The sequence below is a fragment of the Dipodomys ordii genome, unplaced genomic scaffold (assembly GCF_000151885.1).
Source record: "Dipodomys ordii isolate 6190 unplaced genomic scaffold, Dord_2.0 Scaffold106, whole genome shotgun sequence".
Lineage (NCBI taxonomy): Eukaryota > Metazoa > Chordata > Mammalia > Rodentia > Heteromyidae > Dipodomys > Dipodomys ordii.
The window spans coordinates 736369-758904 of NW_012267322.1; the positions used below are offsets into that span (position 1 = coordinate 736369).

Below are 22536 nucleotides of genomic sequence, written 5' to 3' on the forward strand. Positions count from 1 at the left end.
TTTTTTAATTTGCAGATAATCTTTTAATGAGTTATAAAAGACCAAAAACATTTTTTGCAAACTTCCTTTTTCAACAAATGATTTGCCTTAAATTACAAATACTGTATGATGATGCCTTCTTTTGTAAAACCAATAAATACAAGAACAATTTTTAAACATGTGATTTGCCCAAGACATTTGGGGGAGGAAAAAGCCTGATTTTTTTTTCAGTACTTATATAAATCAGAATGTGTTTCTTAACTTTTCAAAGAAAAGCCTGCAAGCAGAACTCAACAGAAGAGATAATAAGAAGGAGAATGAAAGACCACCTTGTAGCTGTTCCACAGAGCTGAAACTGTTCTAATGTTACCTTCCCTTTCTGGAACTTGTATCTTCAGAATATTTCTAATGAACTGATTAGTCAGGGAAAAGAAAATGTACTGAACATAAACTCTTACATAAACAATTATGCATATCAAAAAAATTAACTTTAAAAAGGTACAAAAAAATTGAGAAAAAACCTGAATTACAGAAGTCAAATTTATTTAATGAAAAACTAGAATAAAAACTAGCAAATATACATACACACCAAAACAAAACAAAAACACAGCAGCACTATGTATTGACTCACAAAAGGGGGTAGCAGTGGTCTGAGACCACTCAGATGGCTTGTCAGTTAAAGGAAACACACTCACACACTCACTCTCACACACACACACACACACACACACACTCGCGCAAAAAAATTTTTTTCAACAATATAACCAATCTACAACGAACACAAAATCCAGAATTATTTTACAATGCTTCCTTTCTTAATACAAAAGATGCCCATCTTGGGTGTATATATATTTTTTTCAGTGGTTTACTGTTGACTTATTTTTAAATATATTAGTGTTACTACATGCAACTGTTTCCTGTATTTAACAGCCTTTCTTCTTATTTACCTTCATGTGTAGACCTTCCATCTACCAAGAGTTTCAGGTTAGCAGGCAGATGGGTGCCTTATTCTCTGTGAAATTAAACACTGGCCAGAAAATGATTGCCATTTCAACACATGGAAATAGTTACATTGATGCCTAAATTGCCATTTTCTGCAAAAAGCTGTGCAATGCTGGTGTCAAAGACTAGGCAGTCGCTATTCATAATGGCTGTTGCAATTCCCTCATGAATAGACCGAGGAGTCGCTTCCCAAGTCAATCGCCGCCTATGACCATTTAGCTCAAGTCGATAAGCAAAATTTTCAGCTTGCTTGCGTGTTCCTATCAGCTGTACAATTGCAAAGAACTGCTGGTGACCATCGTATTTTTCCTGTTTCTCCAAGACTAACATGAAGTGAAAGCCAAAACAGGACTGCATCATCACCCAGTCAACAGCACCAGGAAGGTTAATGTCTGTAGCAAGGAAAACTATATCCTCTCCTTGTAGGGTTGTAATGGACTTGTGTTGATGCATCAGATGTGGCATCACAGCATCCAAAGAGCCTTGCCATTTACAGGAAGCACCAGGGCACGGGCAGGAATAAGGCCTAAACTCACAGAGCTCCTCATGGTCGGCTTTCTCTGTGTGTGGCAGAGTTATTTCACATCCAGAAGAGGCATATTTACAAGGGAAAAGTACTGAATTGGCCACTTTCTCCATAGCCAAGTTGCGAATGGATCCCAATGGGCCCCGACAAGTTGGACAACATGTGAGTTTGGGGCGACAGTTGCTACAAACAAGATGGCCACTCTGACACTGCAGAATGGGTGGTAACACATAGTCAAAGCAGACGGGACACTCAAAAAGACTCGCCAAGTCATTGTTGGATGCAGTTGTGCCAGTCAGGGCAGGCACCCTCTGGGATGGTGGACACTTGGAGGTACCAGTAGGTAGTGCTGTAGCAGTCTGACGGCTCATTTCTGTAATAAAAAATAAATGAGTAAATAAAAGAGAAAAATAATTGTAACTTCTTTTTATAAATGTTTACATGCCTAAAATACCTTTAAATGTTCATACAAAATTGGGAACAAAATAAGAATAGGCAAGTAAAAAGGATATACAAAGCATATACAAACAAAACAGATACACTAACTCTGCATTTTATTATTAGGAGCTGAATACTGGATAAGCCTTTTCATGTTCCAGAGCAGTTAAAATCACACCAATGGAACAAGCAAGCTGACCAAGGGCTAGGTTCAAACCCCAGTTCAAGAGTGGGAGGAAAGATAAGAGGAGGGAGGGAGGTTGATGGGGTACATTGTATGCATATATGGAAATACCACAGCGAAACATTCCTTTGTACAACTAGGTTGTGCTAATAAAAATCTTCTAATTTTCCTTATTAAAAAGTACTAAGAGGGCATGGGAAGGTGGCTCAGTGGTAAAGTGCTTGCCTTGCATGCATGAGGCCCTGGGTTTGATTCCTCAGCACCACATAAGCAGAAAAAAAAGCCGGAAGTGGCGCTGTGGCTCAAGTGGTAGAGCACTATCCTTGAGCTGAAGAGCCCAGAGTTCAGGCCCACAATCGGATCCAAAAAAAAAAAAAAAAAAGTACTAAGAATCTAGATTAAGAAAGCTAAAGTAGAAATTACCATAAAAAACTAAGAAGATTGAAAAAGGATCTTAAGTACAACAAATTTTAACTGTATTTTGTCCCATTCTCTTCTCCAAAAGGCCTTAATCATTTTTCCAATTCAGAGTCAGCTATCTGTAGCTCAAGAGTCATAAATTCTACACAGCTGGTATGCCAAAGATCGTCAGCATACTGACTTGATAACTACTAGTTTTAGGAATGATGTGCAAGGTCAAGGGTATGCTGCCACCCCATAATCCATCTTCATCTGGTGAGTCTCCCCCAAAGCATATTAAGTATTTATTTTTCCTACTAATTAGGAAACTAATTAGGAAACATCTCAAAACTGAAGGGAGATAAGGAAAAGAACATTTTTAAATAATAGTTGGCTAGTTCAATATTCAGAAGCAGGACCTCATTCTACAATATAAATCAGTACAGAGTCCGAAAAGAGTAAAAATAAAAAATAAAAAAAAATAGAAGAAAGCAATCAGGAAGATAAACACTATTCAGATACACATAACACTGTACTAAAATGAGGAATACAATTAAGAGGGATTCATGGCACCTGAAACATGTGAAGCAGATTAAGCATTAGGTAAAAATATTACTAGAAGAAACCGATCAATCAACTAACTAGCGAGGCTGAACCAAACAAAACAAGCACCTATTCCCTATAAGATATGATAGGTGATAACCTTGTCCTGGCAGTGATAAAAGATTAAACAGGTTATGATACCCCTAAAAGTGCACTCCCAGTACTTACACAATGCCATCTTTCACCAAAATTAAAACGTCAAATTTAACATTTTCTCTCAGTTATTCATTACTGTTTCAAATAACTTAAAAAGTGATGGTAAGATGTATACTGAAAATGTGGCATATACACATTACCAAGTATTATTCAACCATGAGACTGAAATTGTTATTTGTAGGAAAGTGGACAGAACTAAAAATATGTCATGTTAAGCAAAGCAAAACTGACTCAAATAAATACTCAATGTGGCGTTTTTTTATTTGTGGAAATTGTGCCTTAAAAATAGTAATTTAGGGCTGGGAAGGTGGCTCAGTGGCAGAGCGCTTGTCTTGCATACTTGAGGCCCTGGGTTTGATTCCTCAGCACCACATAAGCAGAAAAAAAAAAAAAGGCCAGAAGTGGTGCTGTGGCTCAAATGGTAGAGTGCTAGCCTTGAACTAAAGAGCTAAGGGACAGCGCCCAGGCCCAGAGTTCAAGCCCCACGACCGGACCCCCCCCCAAAAAAATAGTGATTTAAAAAAAAACCAGAAATGAACACTGAGGACTACTGGAGCAGGGGACTAGTAAGAGGAAGGGAGGGGGAAAGAAAGGATGAGGGGAGGAGAAGACAATATGATCAAAGTATACTGCCTTTAAGTATATATGAAAAAAAAAACAAAACATGAAACCCATTTTAAAGATTACAAGAAAGATATAAATGGGGATACAGTGGAAGGATAAGGGTAATGGAAGAGCCAAGGCCAGTGTCTCACATCTGTAATCCTAGCCACTCAGGAAGTTGTTATCTGAGGATCTTGGTTCAAAGCCAACCTGGGCAGGAAAGCTACTGAGTTCTGATCTCCAATTAACTACCAAAAAGCTAGAATAGCTCAAATGGTAGAGCCCCAGCCAGATCTGGAGTTCAAGCCCTAGGATGAGTGGGGGGAGGAGGAGAGTAATGGTGAGAAGTAAATATGAAGTATATGTGTATGTGCTGGTTATGAATGTGGCCAGGGATTCAAGTTGTTACCAATGATACTGTAAATGAGGAAAGTGGCTAAAGATGGCCCCTCAAAAAAAAAATAATAATAATTGCTTAGTTTTAAAGTTCAACAGGCAACAAGTGTTAAAAGAACAGGATTACTGGCAAACAACTGTAATTCCAGCATGCAGGAATCTGAGGCAGGGGTAAGTGGCCAACCTGGCATACACCATAAGACTCCATCTCCAAAGAGTGTCAGAAGTATTTAGCATACAGCAGTTCTCACAGACATAAACACACACACACACACAGCATAACAAAATATGAACTCTCACCTAGAGCCTTGTATAATCCAGGAAAACTGACAAAAGAATTCTGTGTAAAGGAGTTCTCCTGAAATCCACCATCTCTGAGTAAATACTTTATACATATATTGATCTATTTTATGTCACTCATAAAACAGTGAACTTAGCATTGCAAACACCCTGCCTGTGTGCCTGTGATCCATTCCATGCTGTTCACCTAAGTAAACAGAAAGTGGTTCCTTGAAGCTGGGTGCTGGTGGCTCATGTCTATAATCCTAGCTATTCAGGAGGCTTAGATCTGAGAACTGGGGTTCAAACACTGCCATGATAGAATCCAAGAGGCTCTTATCTCCAATGAACTAACTGGAGCTGTGGCTCAACTGGTAGAATACCTGCCGTAAGTGAAAAAACATAGGCAATTCAGGTCCTGGTACAGGTATGCATGTGTGCGCACACACGTGTGCACACACACACAAAAATGTAAGAGGTTCCTTAAACAAAAAAAGTCTAATCTAAACCAAACCCTTTCAGAATAAACCAAATAGCAATTCACAAAGGACACTCAGGCCTCTGAATAAGAAAAACATTGTTGGGCTGGGAATGTGGCCTAGTAGTAGAGTGCTTGCGGAGCATGCACAATGTCCTGGGTTCGATTCCTCAGTATCACATAAACAGAAAAAGACAGAAAGGGCACAGTGGCTCAAGAGGTAGAGTGCCAGTCTTGAGCAAAAGACACCCTAGAACAGAACCCTAGCCCTGAATTCAAGCACCAGGACGAGCAAAAAAAAAAAAAAAAAAGGTGTAATTCTTGACTACCAAAAGTTATAACATTTATCAAAAAGTACTTGGGCATTTTCCAAAATTTTTAGAAAGTTCAAAGTGTGAACAACAAATAAAATGCTACCATTATTTCTTGTGAATGGAGGTAGCAGGGCTGAAACTGCTTTAAAAACAAACAAAAAAAAACCTCTGACAGCTCCAAAGGACAACAGCTCCATCTTAAACCAGAAAAGGGATCCAACCATAAAGTAGCCTTGCAGAAGGAACCAAGAACAACCCCTTATGACATAATTTCATTTGATCTAAACAAAGAAAGTACAACAGCTCAACTGAAACATCACTGCCAACCTCAGAAAGGGCTAAGTTGCACAGCAGCCATTCCCAGATTCAGATTCCACAGGTTTTTACAACTATTACATTTTCCAGGAACTTGGTCCTTTAATTTCAGTACCGTTTCTCTTCCTTGTCCTAGCCGCTGGTAAAGTAAGCAAGACTTCCCTCTAGGAGTTGAGAAAGGGGCAGGGCAGGCTTTCTTGTCTTGAGAAGTGAGACAGCTCATGGCTTTTTCCCAAGCAGCACCATCTGTGACAGAGGCCTACCTCTCCTAGACACTTAGCTTCCACAGAGCAGAAGGCTCAAAGGCTGTCCAAGGTCAGGCTCCTTTCATGCAGCCACTCCTGAGAAGCAACTGAGTGGAGCAATGAGGCCTCCGATACTAAGGAGGTGGCCACAACTCAGAGGGAGTACAAATTCGCCTGCATCTCCAAAAATGGGAGCCAGGGTAAGCTGTCCGCTGTGCCCAAACCCTTCATCAGCCTCCCAAGTTTGCATGGCCGGGATTCAAAGGCTGGCTAGCCCCCTCCACCTAGGGGGAGAGAGGCAGGAGCTGGAGTACCACAGCACTGGCTGGATGGCTTAGGCACCCACCCCACAGCAATTTGAGCCCAAGTGCCTAAGGCTAAGAAAGCAGGCAAAACCCAAGTGCCTGGCTCACCGCGCCAGGGCGGAGGCTGAGAAGTGCAGGACTGGGGAAAGCAAGGACAGAGTAAGGCGGGGTCAGAGGGATGGTCTGAGCCAGAGGAAAAGGAGGGAAAACTCAGGGCTGGCCCTAGGCCCAGTGAGGGCGAGGCAGACCAGTATGGCAGGAACTGGCAAGACCCACGCCTCCACCCAGCCCTTGCTGCCCCTGCCGGGAGACACAGTGCCTCTCACACATCCACCAGTTCCTTTAGGTAGAACCATGATTTCATAGCTCTCAATCAAAAACCTATACAGGTTGTGGGGAATGTATGGCCAGAGAAGCGTCTTCTCCATGTGGAATACATTTTCCAAGCTAATCCTGTGAACTCTTGCTTTCAGGATGAAAGCATTCTCCCTAATTCAGCCAGTAAGTGCAGTATTCAAACAGGCGTCAACTACCAATTTCCTCAATGCTCACTCACTCCACATCTTCCCCACTTGGTGGTAAATTGTCCACACCCCTTTCCTCTGCAGTGAGAGTAGTAAACACATGGAAGACACTTATACTTCAGCTTCCAAATTGGAATTATATTCTCTGAGAAAGCCATTTTAACTAAGCCATTAAACCAAGAGTAGCTTGTTTTGTTTTGTTTTTTTTTTAACAAGCATTACCCTTGCCCCATAAAGTCCTGTGGGCCTCAGACTGGCATTGCATCAGCCTAAGCAGTCAGAAGTTTAACCTGTCATTTCATCATGCTTAGGACAGCCTTTAAAAACAAGAACTAAGAGTAAGAGTCCAATGCAGTGATTGCCCACTTTCAGCAATAAATTTCAACCCTACTAATCATGTGTTTAACTGCCTCAACCTCCTGTAACTGGCTATCCAAATCATCCTTGGGAACAAATAAAGACTCTCTGCCTCATAAACTAGACTTACCCATATTTTTATAGTCTGATATCTACTAATTCTATATAAGGCTTCATTTTTCTAGTAGAAAACATCATATATTTTAGGCAGAAATACTCTTCCAAACAAGAGATGAGACCCAAGTCTCTAAAACAAAATGACTAATTATCCATAAACAAAAGGTATTTGTTGGCCAACTCCCCCCAAATTAAACAGAGCCGTACAGCACAATCTGAAAACCATTCATCTATACAAAAACCTTCCAACATATGAGTCAAGACAGTAAAAATGCAAGTGTTCTAGAGTCATACCCAGGTCCCATCACTTGGCAAATATTCCAGCTGTAAAGTGATTATTTCCAGCTTCAAATGGCTTTTGCTTGGATTGAGATTAGTAAATTATGTATATATGTATATATCATAGATGATATACATTCCAGAATTTGAGTTAACTGCCTGAGGTCACAAACTATGGAGAGACCTAGAATTTGTGGGTTCTGGATACATAGGAAAAGGAAGGATTCCTTCCAGAGATCATCCATCATTTAACTAATATTTGGCACAGCAATAATTTAAAATTCCTGCCAGGTGCTAGTGGCTCACGCCTGTAATCCTAGTTATTCAGGAGGCTGAGAGCTAGGGGTCTCTGTTCAAAGCCAGCCTAGGCAGGAAAGTCTGTGAGAATCTTATCTCCAATAAATCACTCAGAAAAAGCCAGAAGTGGTATTGTGGTTCAAGTGGGAGAGCACTAGCCTTGGGCACCCAGGTTCAACACCAAAAAAAAAAAATTAATTAATTAAAAATTTTAACAAGATATATTTTCTTACTTTGGTTTTAACTGCTAAACATTTCGCCAAAACTACATTTCACTAAGTCTACAGAGTCTAAAATCAGCAAAATTTCAGAATTTACCGAAAGTACTATATTACCTAAAGCCTATTTATCTAAAGCTCTATTTCTAAAGCCTGTATCTCTGGTTTGGTACAAAGTTTAAACAGATGCTCTCTTAAATCAAAACATTTTGGTATTACCCTTTAATATTGTCTTAACTTGTAAAATAAAAAAGTCTAAATAAAGAAATGTTATCAGATAAAAAGGATATCCATTGTAAAGCAGGTTATAAAAAGAATATTAGTGGGCAGACAGAGAAATCAGGAAGACTATGGAATATGTGTTTAATGAATTAACTATCTGTGATGGACCAATAGATAACTTTTCCTGAATATAATTCTGAAAAATGATTTGGTTGCAGAAGTTATAGGTCTAGTAAAGACTAATAAGTAATGCAGCAGAAAAGTCCAGAAAAAGGACCTGACAGGAAACTACTGTAGAAACCTGAAGGAAAAGTGCTGAACACCCCTGTAAAGCTCTTCAGGATTGTTGATCAAACCCAGCTTGGACAGAAAATCCAAGAGACTACATTTCTTTTAATAAAGGGTCAGAGGTGTGATTCAAGTGGTAGAGCATCAGCTAAGACAGCAAACTGGGCAAGACAAAATAAAGCTGTAAACGCTACAAAGGGTAGAAAGGCAGGGAACTGGAAAACATTCTGAAAAGAAGTTCTAAAATCACCTACAGTCCCTGTTTTGAGTGGGCCTCGATCTCATCTCCATTTTGTTTTAGAATAGTGAACAGTACCCATCCACCCATCTTATCCACCCAAAACCACTATGTAAGGATTAGAGCATATTGTCCCAGATCAGAAAGTATAAAGGCCATTTCCTACCTGGTAAGCAAAAATGTTTCTTTCATCCTGTCATACTAAAATAAATCCTTCACATGTGGGTCTCAATCTTGATAGACTGAAAGTTCAACCTGTACAAGCTAACTTCAGGGCAATATAGTATCACAAATGAACTACAGAATACCCAGTTCGTGTCCATTGGAAAGCTGCTTGGTATATAGATAGACAAACCTCCATACAGCTGAGATTAACTGTTCTTGAAAATAAAAGAACATACAAGTATTTTCCATCATTACACACATCAAGGTGCAAGTAATTTTAAATAATTTCAATCATATGGTAAGGAAACATTAATAAGGACAGGGAATGTGGCTCATAAAAGAACTGCCATGGACTGGTACCTTAAAATCTGTAATACATAAAACAAATGACTGATTATCTATAATAAGCAAAATATATTTATTGACCAATTCCCACAAAATTAAACAGAGCCTTATAGCACAATCTGAAAACTATTAATCTGTGTACAAACCCTCCAACATGAGGCAAGACAGTAAAAATTCTAGAGTCAGACCTAGATTCAAGTGGCAGAGCATATGCCCAACAAGCATGAGGACCTGAGTTCAAACACCAGTACTACCACCAGAAGAAAAAAAAAAAAAAGTGCAACTAAAAAAAATAATGGCTGGTCCCAATCCAGGCAATATGGAGGTAGCTTCTGCAAAAGCAACCCTGAAAATTTAGGGTAGAAATCACACTAAAAACAGTGCTACGGCAGGGATGTTATCTAAGACTATAAGGAAGGGGCCAGGAAGGTGGCTCAGTGGTAAAGCGCTTGCCTTGCATGCATGAGGCCCTGGGTTCGATTCCTCAGCACCACATAAGCAAAAAGAAAAAAGCTGGAAGTGGCGCTGTGGCTCAAGTGGTAGAGCACTTGCCTTGAGCTGAAGAGCTGAGGGACAACTCCCAAGCCGCCCAGAGTTCAGGCCCCACGACCAGACACCAAAACAACAAAACAAAACAAGACTATAAGGAAATATGACTATAAAGAAACAAATTGTATGGATAGAAAACCCAGAGTTTTCAGCTCCTTTTTTTTAGGGGACAGACCAAAATACAGTGAATTGTCAACTCTAAATAAACAGGAGGAAACTGAATAACTCAACAACATAAAATTCTTGGTGAGGAAGTAGTTCAGTAGCAGACCCCTTGCCTAGGGTATGTATGAAGGCCATAAATTTAATCTCCAGCACTGCAAAAATAAAAATAGAAAAAGCAAATTCTTACTAAGCTAGGAAGCAGGGGAGAAGGTGAACTTAAATGGAACTAGACTTTGTTAGAAGTTAGAAGATTTCTCTATGATAAGAACAATGTATATCTTGTTTAGGCTATATTTGGCTAAAGTTTCTATCAGTTTTCTATTTCTCTGGAAGCAGTCATTTTGAGGGGTGAGGGGGAGTTGTGTGAGAATAAGAAGATATAGAGAGCAAAAATAATAATTTTAAGGTACCAGTGTAAACATCAGTCTGTGGCAGTTTTTAGGGTTTGTTTTTTGCCCGTCCTGGGGTGACCCTTAGGTCTGGGCGCTGTCCCCTAGGCCTCTTTGTGCTCAAGACTAGCTCTTTACCACTTGAGCCACACAGTGCCACTTGCAGCTTTTTCTGAGTAGTTTATTGGAGATCAAGAGTCTCATGGACTTTTCTGCCTGGGCTGGTTTCTAACCATGATCCTAGGATCATGTAATCCCTAGGATTATAGTTGTGAGCCATCAGTGCCTGGATATGGCAGTTATTTCTTTTATGAATTTGTCAGTAGGACACTCACAGATCCACGTTTTTATATTACTGTAAGTCATTATCTTGGGGCCCCTAAACCTCCTACTGCCTTTCTTCAGCCAAAAGGAGAAACAATTTGCCATAGCGTTATATATTCTCCATACTGGAACTATCTAAATATATCATGTGAGTTCTGTTGAAGGGTTTGGGAGAGGGGAAGCATGTCTCAAGTGGCAGAGCATCTGCCTAGCAAGCAGGAGGCCCTGAGTTCAAACCCTCCTAAAAAGAAATCAAAGGAACTAAGCCTGTATAACTCTGGAAATCTGTGGGAATACAAAATGGTTTAAACATACTTTCCTCAATGCAGTAAATTCTATGAACACAATTTTACATCCTATTTTACTATCTAGAATCCTTTTTGTTTTATGTCGGTCGTGAGGCCTAAACTCTGGGCTGGGCACTGCCCTTCAGCTCTTCAGCTCAAGGCTAGTGCTCTACCACTTGAGCCATAAGCACCACTTCCGGCTTTTTCTGCTTATGTGGTGCTGAGGAATAGAACCCAGGGCCTCATGCATGCAAGGCAAGCACTCTACCATTGAGCCAACTCGTGCCCCTTATCTAGAAAGGTATAAATTTCACATTTCACATGTAACACGGTTATAGTAACATGCAGTATAACAACATGTAGGTAAAAAAATCTCATACCGCTTTTGTTCTTACTGGTTTTCAGGTAATCTTTTACGAAAAACAGGTTACTTCTAGAGCTTTGTAAGAATTTTTCATTCAAACATAAAGGACAACCTAAATCTGACACCTAACATCCCTAAATCTGAAATGCTCTGAAATCCCAAAATTATATGACATTCAAAAAAGAAATTGAGTATTTTCGATTTCTATATTAGCAAGTTAGTCAATAGAAAGTCTATACAAATAATTCCAAAATCCACACAAAAAGTCATCCAAAATGAGCCACACTTAAGAGACTCAAGTATTTTATTTACATAAGGAATAATCAACAGGTATGTCTTTAAACACTCTTGCCAAAGACTACATAAGTCTTTTCCATCCAAAGGCTCAAGCCTTTTATCTCAGTAGACTTTGCTCTGAATTATTCTTTGATTCTTCTCATTCTAGAATTCTGATACTGACTCTCTCTACATCTATCTTCCAGTCACAAATGTTTGTTCTTATAAACCCAATGTTTTGCTTTGCATTTTAAGAGAAATTCATCAAGTCCTAATTGTTGAGTTTGATTTCCCTTTGTTGGTTTTGGTTTGTTTTTTTTAAGTTGGTCAGGGCTGGAACTCTGGGCCTGGACACTGCCCCTCAACTCTTCAGCTCAAGGCAAGCACTCTACCACTTAAACCACGGCACCACATCCAGTTTTCTGGTGGTTTATTGGAGATAAAAGTCTCATGGACTTTCCTGCCCAGGCTGGCTTTGAACCATGATCCTCAGCTGTCAGCCTCCTAAGTAGCTAAGATTACAGGCATGAGCTACCAGTGCCCGGCTGTTTTTAAGAACTGGGGATCCAAAACACTTTAAGTAATTTATATGTATTGATATATATATTAGAAAATAAGCCAATAATTTTGAAAATTTTTAATTGCCATTATATTTCATATACCTTGTAAAGCCCCCATAATAACTGTGAGAAGAATGTGAAGGCTCTGGAAAACTCCACCGTACTTTCATGGCTTGAGAACTCCCAGGACCCATGAACCAGTTAGAGAATCCCTGTACCCAAATACAAATGTTGAAAGAAGAGACCATATTTATTTCACTCACTCTATTTCCAGTGACCAGAACAGTTGTAAAATGTCCAATCTAGAACAGGTGGGAAGGACCACTCAGTCAACAATATGAAGGAACAGATGTTGACAACTAGGACTCACTCATTCTTGGCTGTATCTATTGCTTGATAAGCCTTAAAAATTCACAGCTGAGCACTGGTGGCTCATGCATGTAATCACAGCTACTCAGGAGGCTGAGATCTGAGGAGCTTGGTTGGAAGCCAGCCCAGGCAGAAAAAGCTCATGAGACTCTTATCTCCAATTAATCACCAGAAAACAGGAGTGGTGCTCAAAGAGGTGAAGCATGAGCCTTGAGCAAAAAGTTCAGGGACAGTGCCCAGGCCCTGAATTTAAGCCCCATGACTGACAAAAATAAAAAATAAAAATAAATTGCAATTTAAATTTATAATTCACTTCATAAATAAATAGTTGAGGCTAGTCTAAATTATAATATATGAATTGTGAATTACAACCCTTTGTGCAATTAATGTAAGTTTAAAATTGGAGGGATGAACCACAGAAAGTAAAATAGGCTGTATTGGGTGGTACGTGCCAGTTGGACAAGGGGGAGGGGAGGCAACAGCAAAAGAGGGTGAGTATGGTTGACTTTATATGTACATATAAATATGTATCCAAATACTATTCACTTAGTTATTTGTGTCCAAGTTCTAACAAAAATGTTTATTTCCCTGAATGTTTTATTTTCTCCAAAGTGCGAAATTCTCAAACACTGTAGTACATGCTTTCTCTTTTACCCCATCCTGTCATTAAGCTGTGCTCCTTAAATCTTACATACAAAACATATTAAATTCTTAATACTGCAGTGTTGTTATACGACCTACACAACTCCTCATGTAAGCTGACAAAAGTCTGGGAAGTAGACAAACATGCACACTTTGAATGTTCATACATACTCAAAACTAAAATTCTGTTGCATATCAAAGTGGACAGTAAGAATCAGATAATAGCATACTGCTTGAGAGCTAGGGGACAGCAAAGTCACATTGAAGTCTAATACATTTAAGATTGATGGCTCTTTACTAGTAAAAATGGAAGAGTAGTGAAATAATCTGTTAGAAAAATAGACATGTAAAAATTTACAGACCAACAACAGAAAAAATTCATGGAGTCTCAGAACTGGTAGGAGCTTCAGTGGTAAGCAAAAAGCCATGCTCGCGGCTGGTATCGGCACGCGTGCGCATGCACGTGCACACACACACACACACACACACAAATACAAGCAATTCATGGAAGTCTCATTAAGTTATATTCATCTGGGGGCTGGGAATGTGGCTTAATGGTACAGTGCTTGCCTAGCATGCCTGAAGTCCTGAGTTCAATTCCTCAGTAACACATAAATAGAAAAAGCCAGAAGTGGCACTGTGGCTCAAAGTGGTAGAGAGCTAGCCTTGAGCGAGAAAAGCTCCAGGGACAGTGCCCAGGCCCTGAGTTCAAGCCCAAGATTGACCAAAAAAATTATATTCATCTGTACTAATTATAATCTGTGTCTATATCTAGCATTTAATCTGAAATTAACCAAACCATTTATTTCACCTATGGATATAAAACAAATTATCATGTATACTAACTTTCCTTAAACTAAGATTCTTCAAGGAACTCACAATTCTGTTTAAAATAAGATTAAGACTTTTTTAATTTTTCTCTTTTTTTGCTGAGTGCTGGTGGCTCACACCTATAATCCTAATTATTCAGGAGGCTGAGATCTAGGATCATAGTTCAAAGCCAGCCAAGGCAGCAAAGTCTATGAGACTCTTACCTCCAATTAACCATCAAAAAGGCAGAAGTGGAGCTGTGGCCCAAGTTGTAGAGCACTAGCCTTGAGCAAAAAAAAAAAAAAAAAAGGGTTAGGACAGAATACAGATCCTGATTTCAAACCCCAGGACTGGCACACATTCACATACACATACACAGGAGGGAGAAGATTCTGATTATGTTTTTTTAAGAATCTCACTATGTAACCTCACTCTAGCCTTGATGGTTATGATAGTTTTGCTTCAGCCAGCTAAGATTATAGGTATGTGCCACAAGGCCTAGCTAAAACTATACCTACTATATGGCAGGCTTAATATATATATATATATATATATATATATATAATATGTCAATCTGTGTGAAGCAAAGCCCAAATAATATCAATTTTCACTAAAGCAGTTACAAATTGGTGGGGAGAAACCATAACATGATATCCTCAATTTTGGACATGTTGACTCAGGAACATCAAGTAAATTCTTGGTCTCTAAACTAATTTAAGACAGAATTCAGTATTTCAGTAAATCAACAATTTGGTTTTCAGTGCCTCATAAGTTTTTGTTTTGTTTTGTGTGGTATAGAGGAATGAATTTAGGGCCTGAAGCTTACTAAGGCAAGCACTCTACCACTTAAACCATGTTTTGTGTACATTTAGCTTGCAAGGTTTGAAATATCACCAGCATTTGACAGTTATATGACTCCTGGCAGACACTGTCCACTGACCATGCCTATCTTAGTATTCCTATCTCATCAAACCTTCTGTGACCTTTGTCTCCCCCTTTTCTCCAAATTCATGAAGCTGGAGAGTCTGCCCAGGTTCTGTTATTACCTATACTGATGACTTCGATGATCCATTTAATCTTATCATTTTAAGTTCCACGAATATACTAAGAACTTAAATTTTTACCTCTATCCCAGATTAAAAGGCAAAAACAAAAAACTCCCAGATCCACCCTAAACTGAACATCCAACCACCTCCTAGACATCACCTATGGGGAAATGGCCAAAGCCTAACTCTGCCATAGACTTTCACTCTAACATCCTTTTCAATTGATGGCAACTCCATCCTTCTAAACCTACAGGTCTTCTTTCATATAACATACCTAACAACCACAGTCTTTTTTTCCACCTTAAAAATAACTTCTTAGGCCGGGCGCCGGTGGCTCACGCCTGTAATCCTAGCTACTCAGGAGGCTGAGATCTGAGGATCGCGGTTCAAAGCCAGCCCGGGCAGGAGAGACCTTGAGACTCCTATCTCCAATAAACCACCAGAAAACCGGAAGTGGCGCAGTAGCTCAAGTGGTAGAGCGCTCGCCTTGAGCTGAAGAGCTGAGGGACAGCGCCCAGGCCCAGAGTTCAAGCCCCACGGCCGACAAAAAAAAAAATAACTTCTTAGCCAGGTAACGGTGGCTCATACCTATAATCCTAGCTACTTTCAATGTGGAGCTCTGAGGATCACGATCCAAAGCCAGACCAGGAAGGAAAGCATATGAGATTCTTATCTCCAATTAACAACTAAACAGCTCGAAGTGGAGCTGTGACTCAAGTAGTAGGGCACAAGCCTTAAGCAAAAGAAACCTGAATGTCTGCATATCTTAGAACCCTCTTCCTCTTCTGTTCCTGCTCCTCTCACTTCTGGACAACGAACTTCACTTTCCCTACCACCCCCACTTTCCCTACCACCAGTTACTGTATTGCATTTCACAGGCTGTACAATTTACTCGTTTGTTGTTGTAGGCACACCCACCCTTGCTTGGAGGAACACAGGCATACTCAATAAATATGTATTAGATGCATAAACAGAACAAAAGAATACCACACTTTCACACACACACACAACTACAACCTTGTGTTTGACAGAGAATAAACTGAACACCATCCTTTAAGAGAGCGATTATTTTGCCAGGAGCTAGTGGCTCACACCTGTAATTCTAGCTACTTCAGAACTTAGATCTGAGGATCATAGTTCAAAGCCAATACAAGAGGAAAGTCCATGAGATTCTTATCTCCAATTAACCACCAGAAAACCAGAAATGTTATTGTGGCGCAAAGTAGTATAGCATTAGGCTTGAGCAGAAAAAGATTCAGGGACAGCACCCAGGACCTGAGTTCAAACCCCAGGACCAAAAAAAAAAAAAAAAAGAGGTGGACAAAGGGATCAAGAAAATAAACAGAAACTACAGAGAAAATAGGACCCTGAACTACAGGCCCACAAGAATCAAATCTAAGATACAGATTGTAAGAACAAACTTCATTTGGAATAAAATAGTTAAAACAGTTATTTTCATTGGGAAAATTGCAAAGTCAGATCAAAGAAATTAACTTTAAGCTATCTATAATGGCTCAAAAAAAATAATGTGAAGCATATTGTTATCTATGATGGCTCCTTTTCAAAAGTCAGGTAATGACTTATGCGAAGACATTGGACACATTTCTGCATTTTCAAGTATTTCGTAAAAGATTATTTTGGTAATAAGATTTAAGAATTAATCTATCTTGTATCATATTTTCATATTTATTACTATTGAATTGCTGGTGACTCCCTATGTAAAATGAAACAGTTAATTTTGTCTACTGCCTACTTTTTTCTTAAAATTCTTTTTCTTAAAATATCTCAAATAAATACTGAAAAAAATTAGCTCCTTGGAGCTCTCTTGCTCAAGCCCACTCCAACAGTCAAGCATATTCCTACTTTACTCTTAATTTCAATTAAGCCTGTTTTTATTTTAAAAAATTAGAATAAAATAAAAATATTAAAACTATACCACATATATTTCATACATTTTATTTCATAAGTTTTTAACTTTTTAAGTTTAGCATTTTAAAAATAAATTGTGCCAGTGGCTTATACCTGTAATCCTAGCTACTCAGAAGGCTGAGATCTGAGGATGGTTCAAAGCCAGCCCATGAAGGAAAGCCCATGAGACTCATATCCAATTAATCACCAGAAAATTGGAAGTGGTGCTGTGGCTCAAATGGTAGAGCACTAGCCTTGAGCTGAAGAGCCCTAGGCCCTGAGTTCAAGACCCCACAACCAAACTCCCCCCCCAAAAAAAAATTATCTCATTGCCCCTTCCACCAAGCAAAACTAAAATACTGTTCAGATAAATACAAAACAGCTCCCAACAACGTTAGATGGGGCCCTTGAGCAAATCTTTATGGCTCCTTTATCTACCAACCATGGACCTTAGCCACATACAAAAAAAGTAGAAGTTGGGGCTGGGAAGGTGGCTCAGTGGTAGAGCGCTTGCCTTGCATGCATGAGGCCCTGGGTTCGATTCCTCAGCACCACATAAGCAGAAAAAAAAAAAAAAAGCTGGAAGTGGCGCTGTGGCTCAAGTGGTAGAGCTCTAGCCTTGAGCTTCATCATTCCAGTCTTTTCTATCTTGTTAAGTGGTGCCATGATCCACAAAGATATCCCAGCCAAAAACAACTTCTTCATTCCCCTACCTCTTAAATCTAACCCATCAGGTAAAGTGTTGTATTAACTCCAAAATATATATCACTTTCTCATTTTCACTGTCACTTTAATCCAGGTGATAATTAACACTCATTTGACTAAAGGGTCTTCTAAACAATCAAATCTCCAAATAGCTAAAGTAATCTTTAAAAATTATTACACTGCCTTTTTAGTTAAACTTTTTATTTCTCAGCACTCTTAAAATTCACACTTTTTACTTGGGCCCAACGGTATCTGAGCCCTGCCTGTCTGACCCCTTATTCTTTCTTTTAGCTGCTAGAATAATCCAAGTTCATCTAACTTCAAGGACCTTCACCAGGATACTCCTTCAGATTCCACTCCCTTCAAAAAACAAGCTCCTATATCCTTTTACCTTCCTTTAAATGTCATCACCTCAGACAGCCAGGAAGTCTCACTCCCACCCCCAATCACTACTCAGCACCTTTTATTCCTTACAGTATGTATCACAACTTGTAATTTTATTTCTTTCCTCACTAGAATTTAAGTGGTAATGTTTAGAGAAGTAATTTAAGTACAACTGTTTTTACCTTATTTAAGCTCGTTATATGTGCTAGGCAATGTGAATTTTGATGGGTAAGTAGAAGTACGTCTCCTTGATACATGGTTAATAAGTCAAAAGACTGAAGCAGGTCTGACTCTTCAAGGTTCTGCATTTTTTTTTGAGTCCGGTCGTGGGGCCTGAACTCTGGGCCTGGGCACTGTCCCTCAGCTCTTCAGCTCAAGGCTAGCACTCTACCACTTGAGCCACAGCACCACTTCCAGTTTTTTTCTTATGTGGTGCTGAGGAATCGAACCCAGGGCCTCGAGCATGCAAGGCAAGTGCTCTATCACTGAGCCACCTTCCCAGCCCAAGGCTCTGCATTCTTAAGCCACTCAATTACAGTGGCACTCTAACTTTAGGACCCTTGAGGGAGGGAAGGATAGCAATATATCTAAACTGTTCTTGTGCTACTAATAGAAATTAAGGCTTAGAGAAGTTAAGAAATCTGCCCAAAGTAGCACAGACATGAGAGATTAAAATACAATCATGGAAAATATGTTAAAGAAGTTTTCTAGAACAACAACAAAAAAAAAAAACTAGTTTCACTAGGGAGAGTAGATAAAACATGCAAGAGCTGGATACAAAGCTGGAAAGAAATATATTAAAAAGTCATCGTTGGGCTGGGAAGGTGGCTCAGTGGAAGAGTGCTTGCCTTGCATGCATGAGGCCCTGGGTTCGATTCCCCAGCACCACATAAGCAAAAAGAAAAAAAGCCGGAAGTGGCGCTGTGGCTCAAGTGTTTGAGTGCTAGCCTTGAGCTGAAGAGCTGAGGGACAGCACCCAGGCCCAGAGTTCAGGCCCCACGACCGGACTCAAAATAAATAAATAAATAAAATAAAAAATAAATAAATAAAAAGTCATCGTTAAAGTATTAATCATTCATTCAATGATTTACTAAGTACCAACTATGTGTCAAAAGTACAACTACAGAGAGACAAATGGTAAATGTTTTTTCTAATATGGGACAGTTAGATCTAAAATATACCAGCACATGATGAATTATACAGGACGTCAGCATTCATTCACAGCAAGTCCAAAGGAGAACACTCTTAGGGGAGTAGCACAAAGGTGCAATGCCTCTGTGCCTATGATCTTACAATACTTATTGAAATGAACTCTAGGAAAATGGCTTTTTTTTCTGTCTTTGGAGGGGCAAGAGGGACAGAAAAATGGAGGATATAGGGTAAACAAAAAAAGCAACAGTAGGGCTGGGAAGGTGGCTCAGTGGTAGAGCACTTGCCTTGCATGCATGAGGCCCTGGTTCGATTCCTCAGTACCACATAAGCAGAGAAAGCCGGAAGTGGCGCTGTGGCTCAAGTGGTAGAGCGCTAGCCTTGAGCTGAAGAATGAGGATCTGAGGAACAGAGCCCAGGCCCAGAGGTCAGGCCTCAGGACAAAAAAAAAAAGCAAGCAGCAGTGGTACTCAATAGAAACTATATTCAAAATGATCTGTACAACATGGGTGGAGATGGGAGGGAAAACTAGGAGAGAACAAGGGCAGGGGTGACATTGTCCAAAAAGTGCACGTGACTTATAAAATGTTAACCCCTCTGTATATCACCTTTATAATAATAAAAAGTATTTTACTCGAAAACAAAATATAAATAGCTCCCTCACCCAAAAAGAAAGCACAGCTAACCTCTAAACAAAGGAAAACAAGACCATGTCTCAGAAATTCATTTATTTGGAGATAGAAAGAACTAGAGAAAAACTAGAATTCAGGGGCTACATATTACAGTGGGGACAATCAAGAGAGTTATGGAATTATGGGGGGAGAGAGGGAGAGAGAGAGAGATCCCAGCTCAATGCAAGGTATGCAGGAAATTCTTCTCAGTTCTAGATTGTCAGACTCTAGTTGGGAAAAGATGTGCAAGAATGTGGTCCAGTAAGGTAGGGGAGCAAAACAGGCCAGCTCAGGCAAGGCTCTGTACTTATAAATGGTACAGAAACACTTGGGGCTACATATTAAAGACCTCTGAAATCAGTCTGATCTACTAAAAAACTCCCTTAAAATACCACTACATACCCATAAGAGTGTCCAAAATCCAGAACACTGACAACACCAATTCATTGCTGATGAGAATGCTGAGAATAACAGCCATTTTTGGATGAAAGTTTTGCAGTTTCTCATACTTTGTGGTACTTACACAAAGGAATTGGAGTTTTCAGTCAATATATTAGCCTGCACATGAAGGTTTATAGCAGCTTTTTTTTTTTTTTTTTAGTTGTGGGGCCTGAACTCTGGGCCTGGGCACTGTCCGTCAGCTCTTCAGCTCAAGGCTAGCGCTCACCACTTGAGCCACAGCTCCACTACTGGCTTTTTCTGCTTATGTAGTGCTGAGGAATCGAACCCAGGGCCTCATGCATGCAAGGCAAGCACTCTACCAGTGAGCCACCTTCCCAGCCCTTATAGCAGCTTTATTCCTGCCAAACTTTGGAAGCAACCAAGACTTGCCTCAGTAAGTAAACTATGATACATCTACACAATAGAGTATTACTTAGAATAAGATGCAAATTAAATAGATGTAAACCAAGTTAATTTGTTTCTAAATTTGTACTTTGTGGAACACTTACCCTTAAAAGTTAACAGTTCTATTTCTATTACACTGTATTTCACTTTATAGTATTAAATGTTAGTACCTATGCTGGAAAGATGCCAAAGGGGGTCCATTTAGACCTATTGTGTTATATTTATATATGAAAACATTTTGGCAAAGCGAACTTTAGTGGGGAAAATATGAAGAGAAATGTAACTAACATATCCAGATTACAAGTGTACAATGTCTTTTAAGTTTCCAGAATAAAACAAATATACCACCAATTTATATAATCCATAATCTCAAACTTTATGTGTAAGCTAACCAAAATGCTCTCCACCATAATTTGAGCCAATAGCTAGCTCCCTGATAAAGTTACTAGATCATTACATTTGTCACATTACACTCTGCTCTTAACTTTTTAGAGATGGTGATACTATAGATACCTAACACTCAAAGGGATTCATTCAACTGTCCTACTTTTCCCAGTTAATTACTGGAAGTCCTTGAAAGTGAACCATAAGTCTAAACTTGTGAACAGGACACCTCATTTTAATCACTTTGATTTTCTAAGTTCAAAAAAAAAAAAAACAACACAAAAGATCTACCCATTCAAAAATTTCCAAAACGCCAGAAGACTGCAGAAGACCTATCAACTTATCACCCAGAAAGCCTTTCTCTTTTCAACAACAAAACCCAAACACTAATGACTTATAAAGTAAATTCACAAACTGTGGCTATGCACTTCCAACACATCCATCATGCTGATAAGCACTTCAGCACATTAATTACACAACCTCCTTAGCACTGAGCACTAACGAAGAGCCACCTGCCAATCCTCTAAGCACTTGCAGCTATTTCCATCCTCAATTCTCAACAATGTTTGAGGTAAGTACTGTCTTTATACCCATTTTAGAGGTGAAGAACATGAAGCGCACAGAAGCCAAGGTCACGAACTGGTGGGGCAGGATTTGAAACAAAGCATGCAGTCTCAATTCTGAGCCCACGCTCCCAACACTCAACAGCTTTTAAAAGTGTTAGCGATTTACCCGTGGCAGCTGCTTATCTAAGCGTGGTAAACGCTCCACGCTGGGATCGGGCAGTCGGAACCCTTGTCCTACATACACCATCTTCACAGCCTCCGTGACTTTGACAAATTGGCTGCGCGGCCTACTTTTCACCAACACACTCGCTGGACTTTCCTGTCAGAGCAAACACACACTACATCTTTCCAGGAACCGACAAACGGCACGGAAAAGCCTGCGTGTCGCACGGCCCAGGTCAGCCACACGCACACTCCTAAGTTACACGTCTGACAGGGTCGAGAACGGATCCCAGGCTACCTGGCACATGGAGCCCAGGCCGCCGGGGTTTAAAATTTAAAAAAGAAAAAGGAAGGAAGGAAGGAAGGAAGGAAAAGCTACAGTTGTCCACGCTAGCAGCTCGCGCGCTCTCCTCGCGAGTGACATAAACAAGGGAGGAGGCTGCATTCTTCCCTCTGCACAATGAAGGCTCCGGCCAGAGAGCAAGAGCGCGGCCCGGCCGCGCCGCTCCGGTCCGGGGGTCGGAGGCAGAAAGCCAAGGCCGAGAAGGCCGAGCGCCCCGCGCCGCTCCGGACCTCGGGGCGCCGCGGGGAGAGGACGGAGGACAGGGCCGGCCCGCACTCAGCTGACCTCCGCCATGTTGGCCGCACACCCGGACCCTCCACAACAAAGGCCCGCACGAGGGCGCGGGGCGCGCCGGGTGCGTCCTG

At 40.1% G+C, this 22536-nt stretch overlaps 1 protein-coding gene across 4 annotated transcripts in view; it reads right to left on the reverse strand.

Annotated features, from left to right (window-relative positions):
* The window catches only part of Siah1 (siah E3 ubiquitin protein ligase 1), a 29417-nt gene continuing 6881 nt past the window's right edge, over positions 1-22536 (reverse strand). Inside the window, exons 1-2 of one of the 4 annotated variants that reach the window (XM_013027937.1) lie at positions 14232-14270; positions 1-1880 (exon numbers count right to left, since the gene is read on the reverse strand). In XM_013027937.1, the coding sequence (XP_012883391.1) occupies positions 1030-1878 (849 nt within the window). In that variant the 5' untranslated portion in view covers positions 1879-1880; positions 14232-14270 and the 3' untranslated portion in view covers positions 1-1029. Of the gene's footprint in view, positions 1881-12288; positions 12309-14231; positions 14292-22536 lie in introns of those variants that run through there. The other 3 variants (XM_013027935.1, XM_013027936.1, XR_001175506.1) reach the window with 3 other exon arrangements.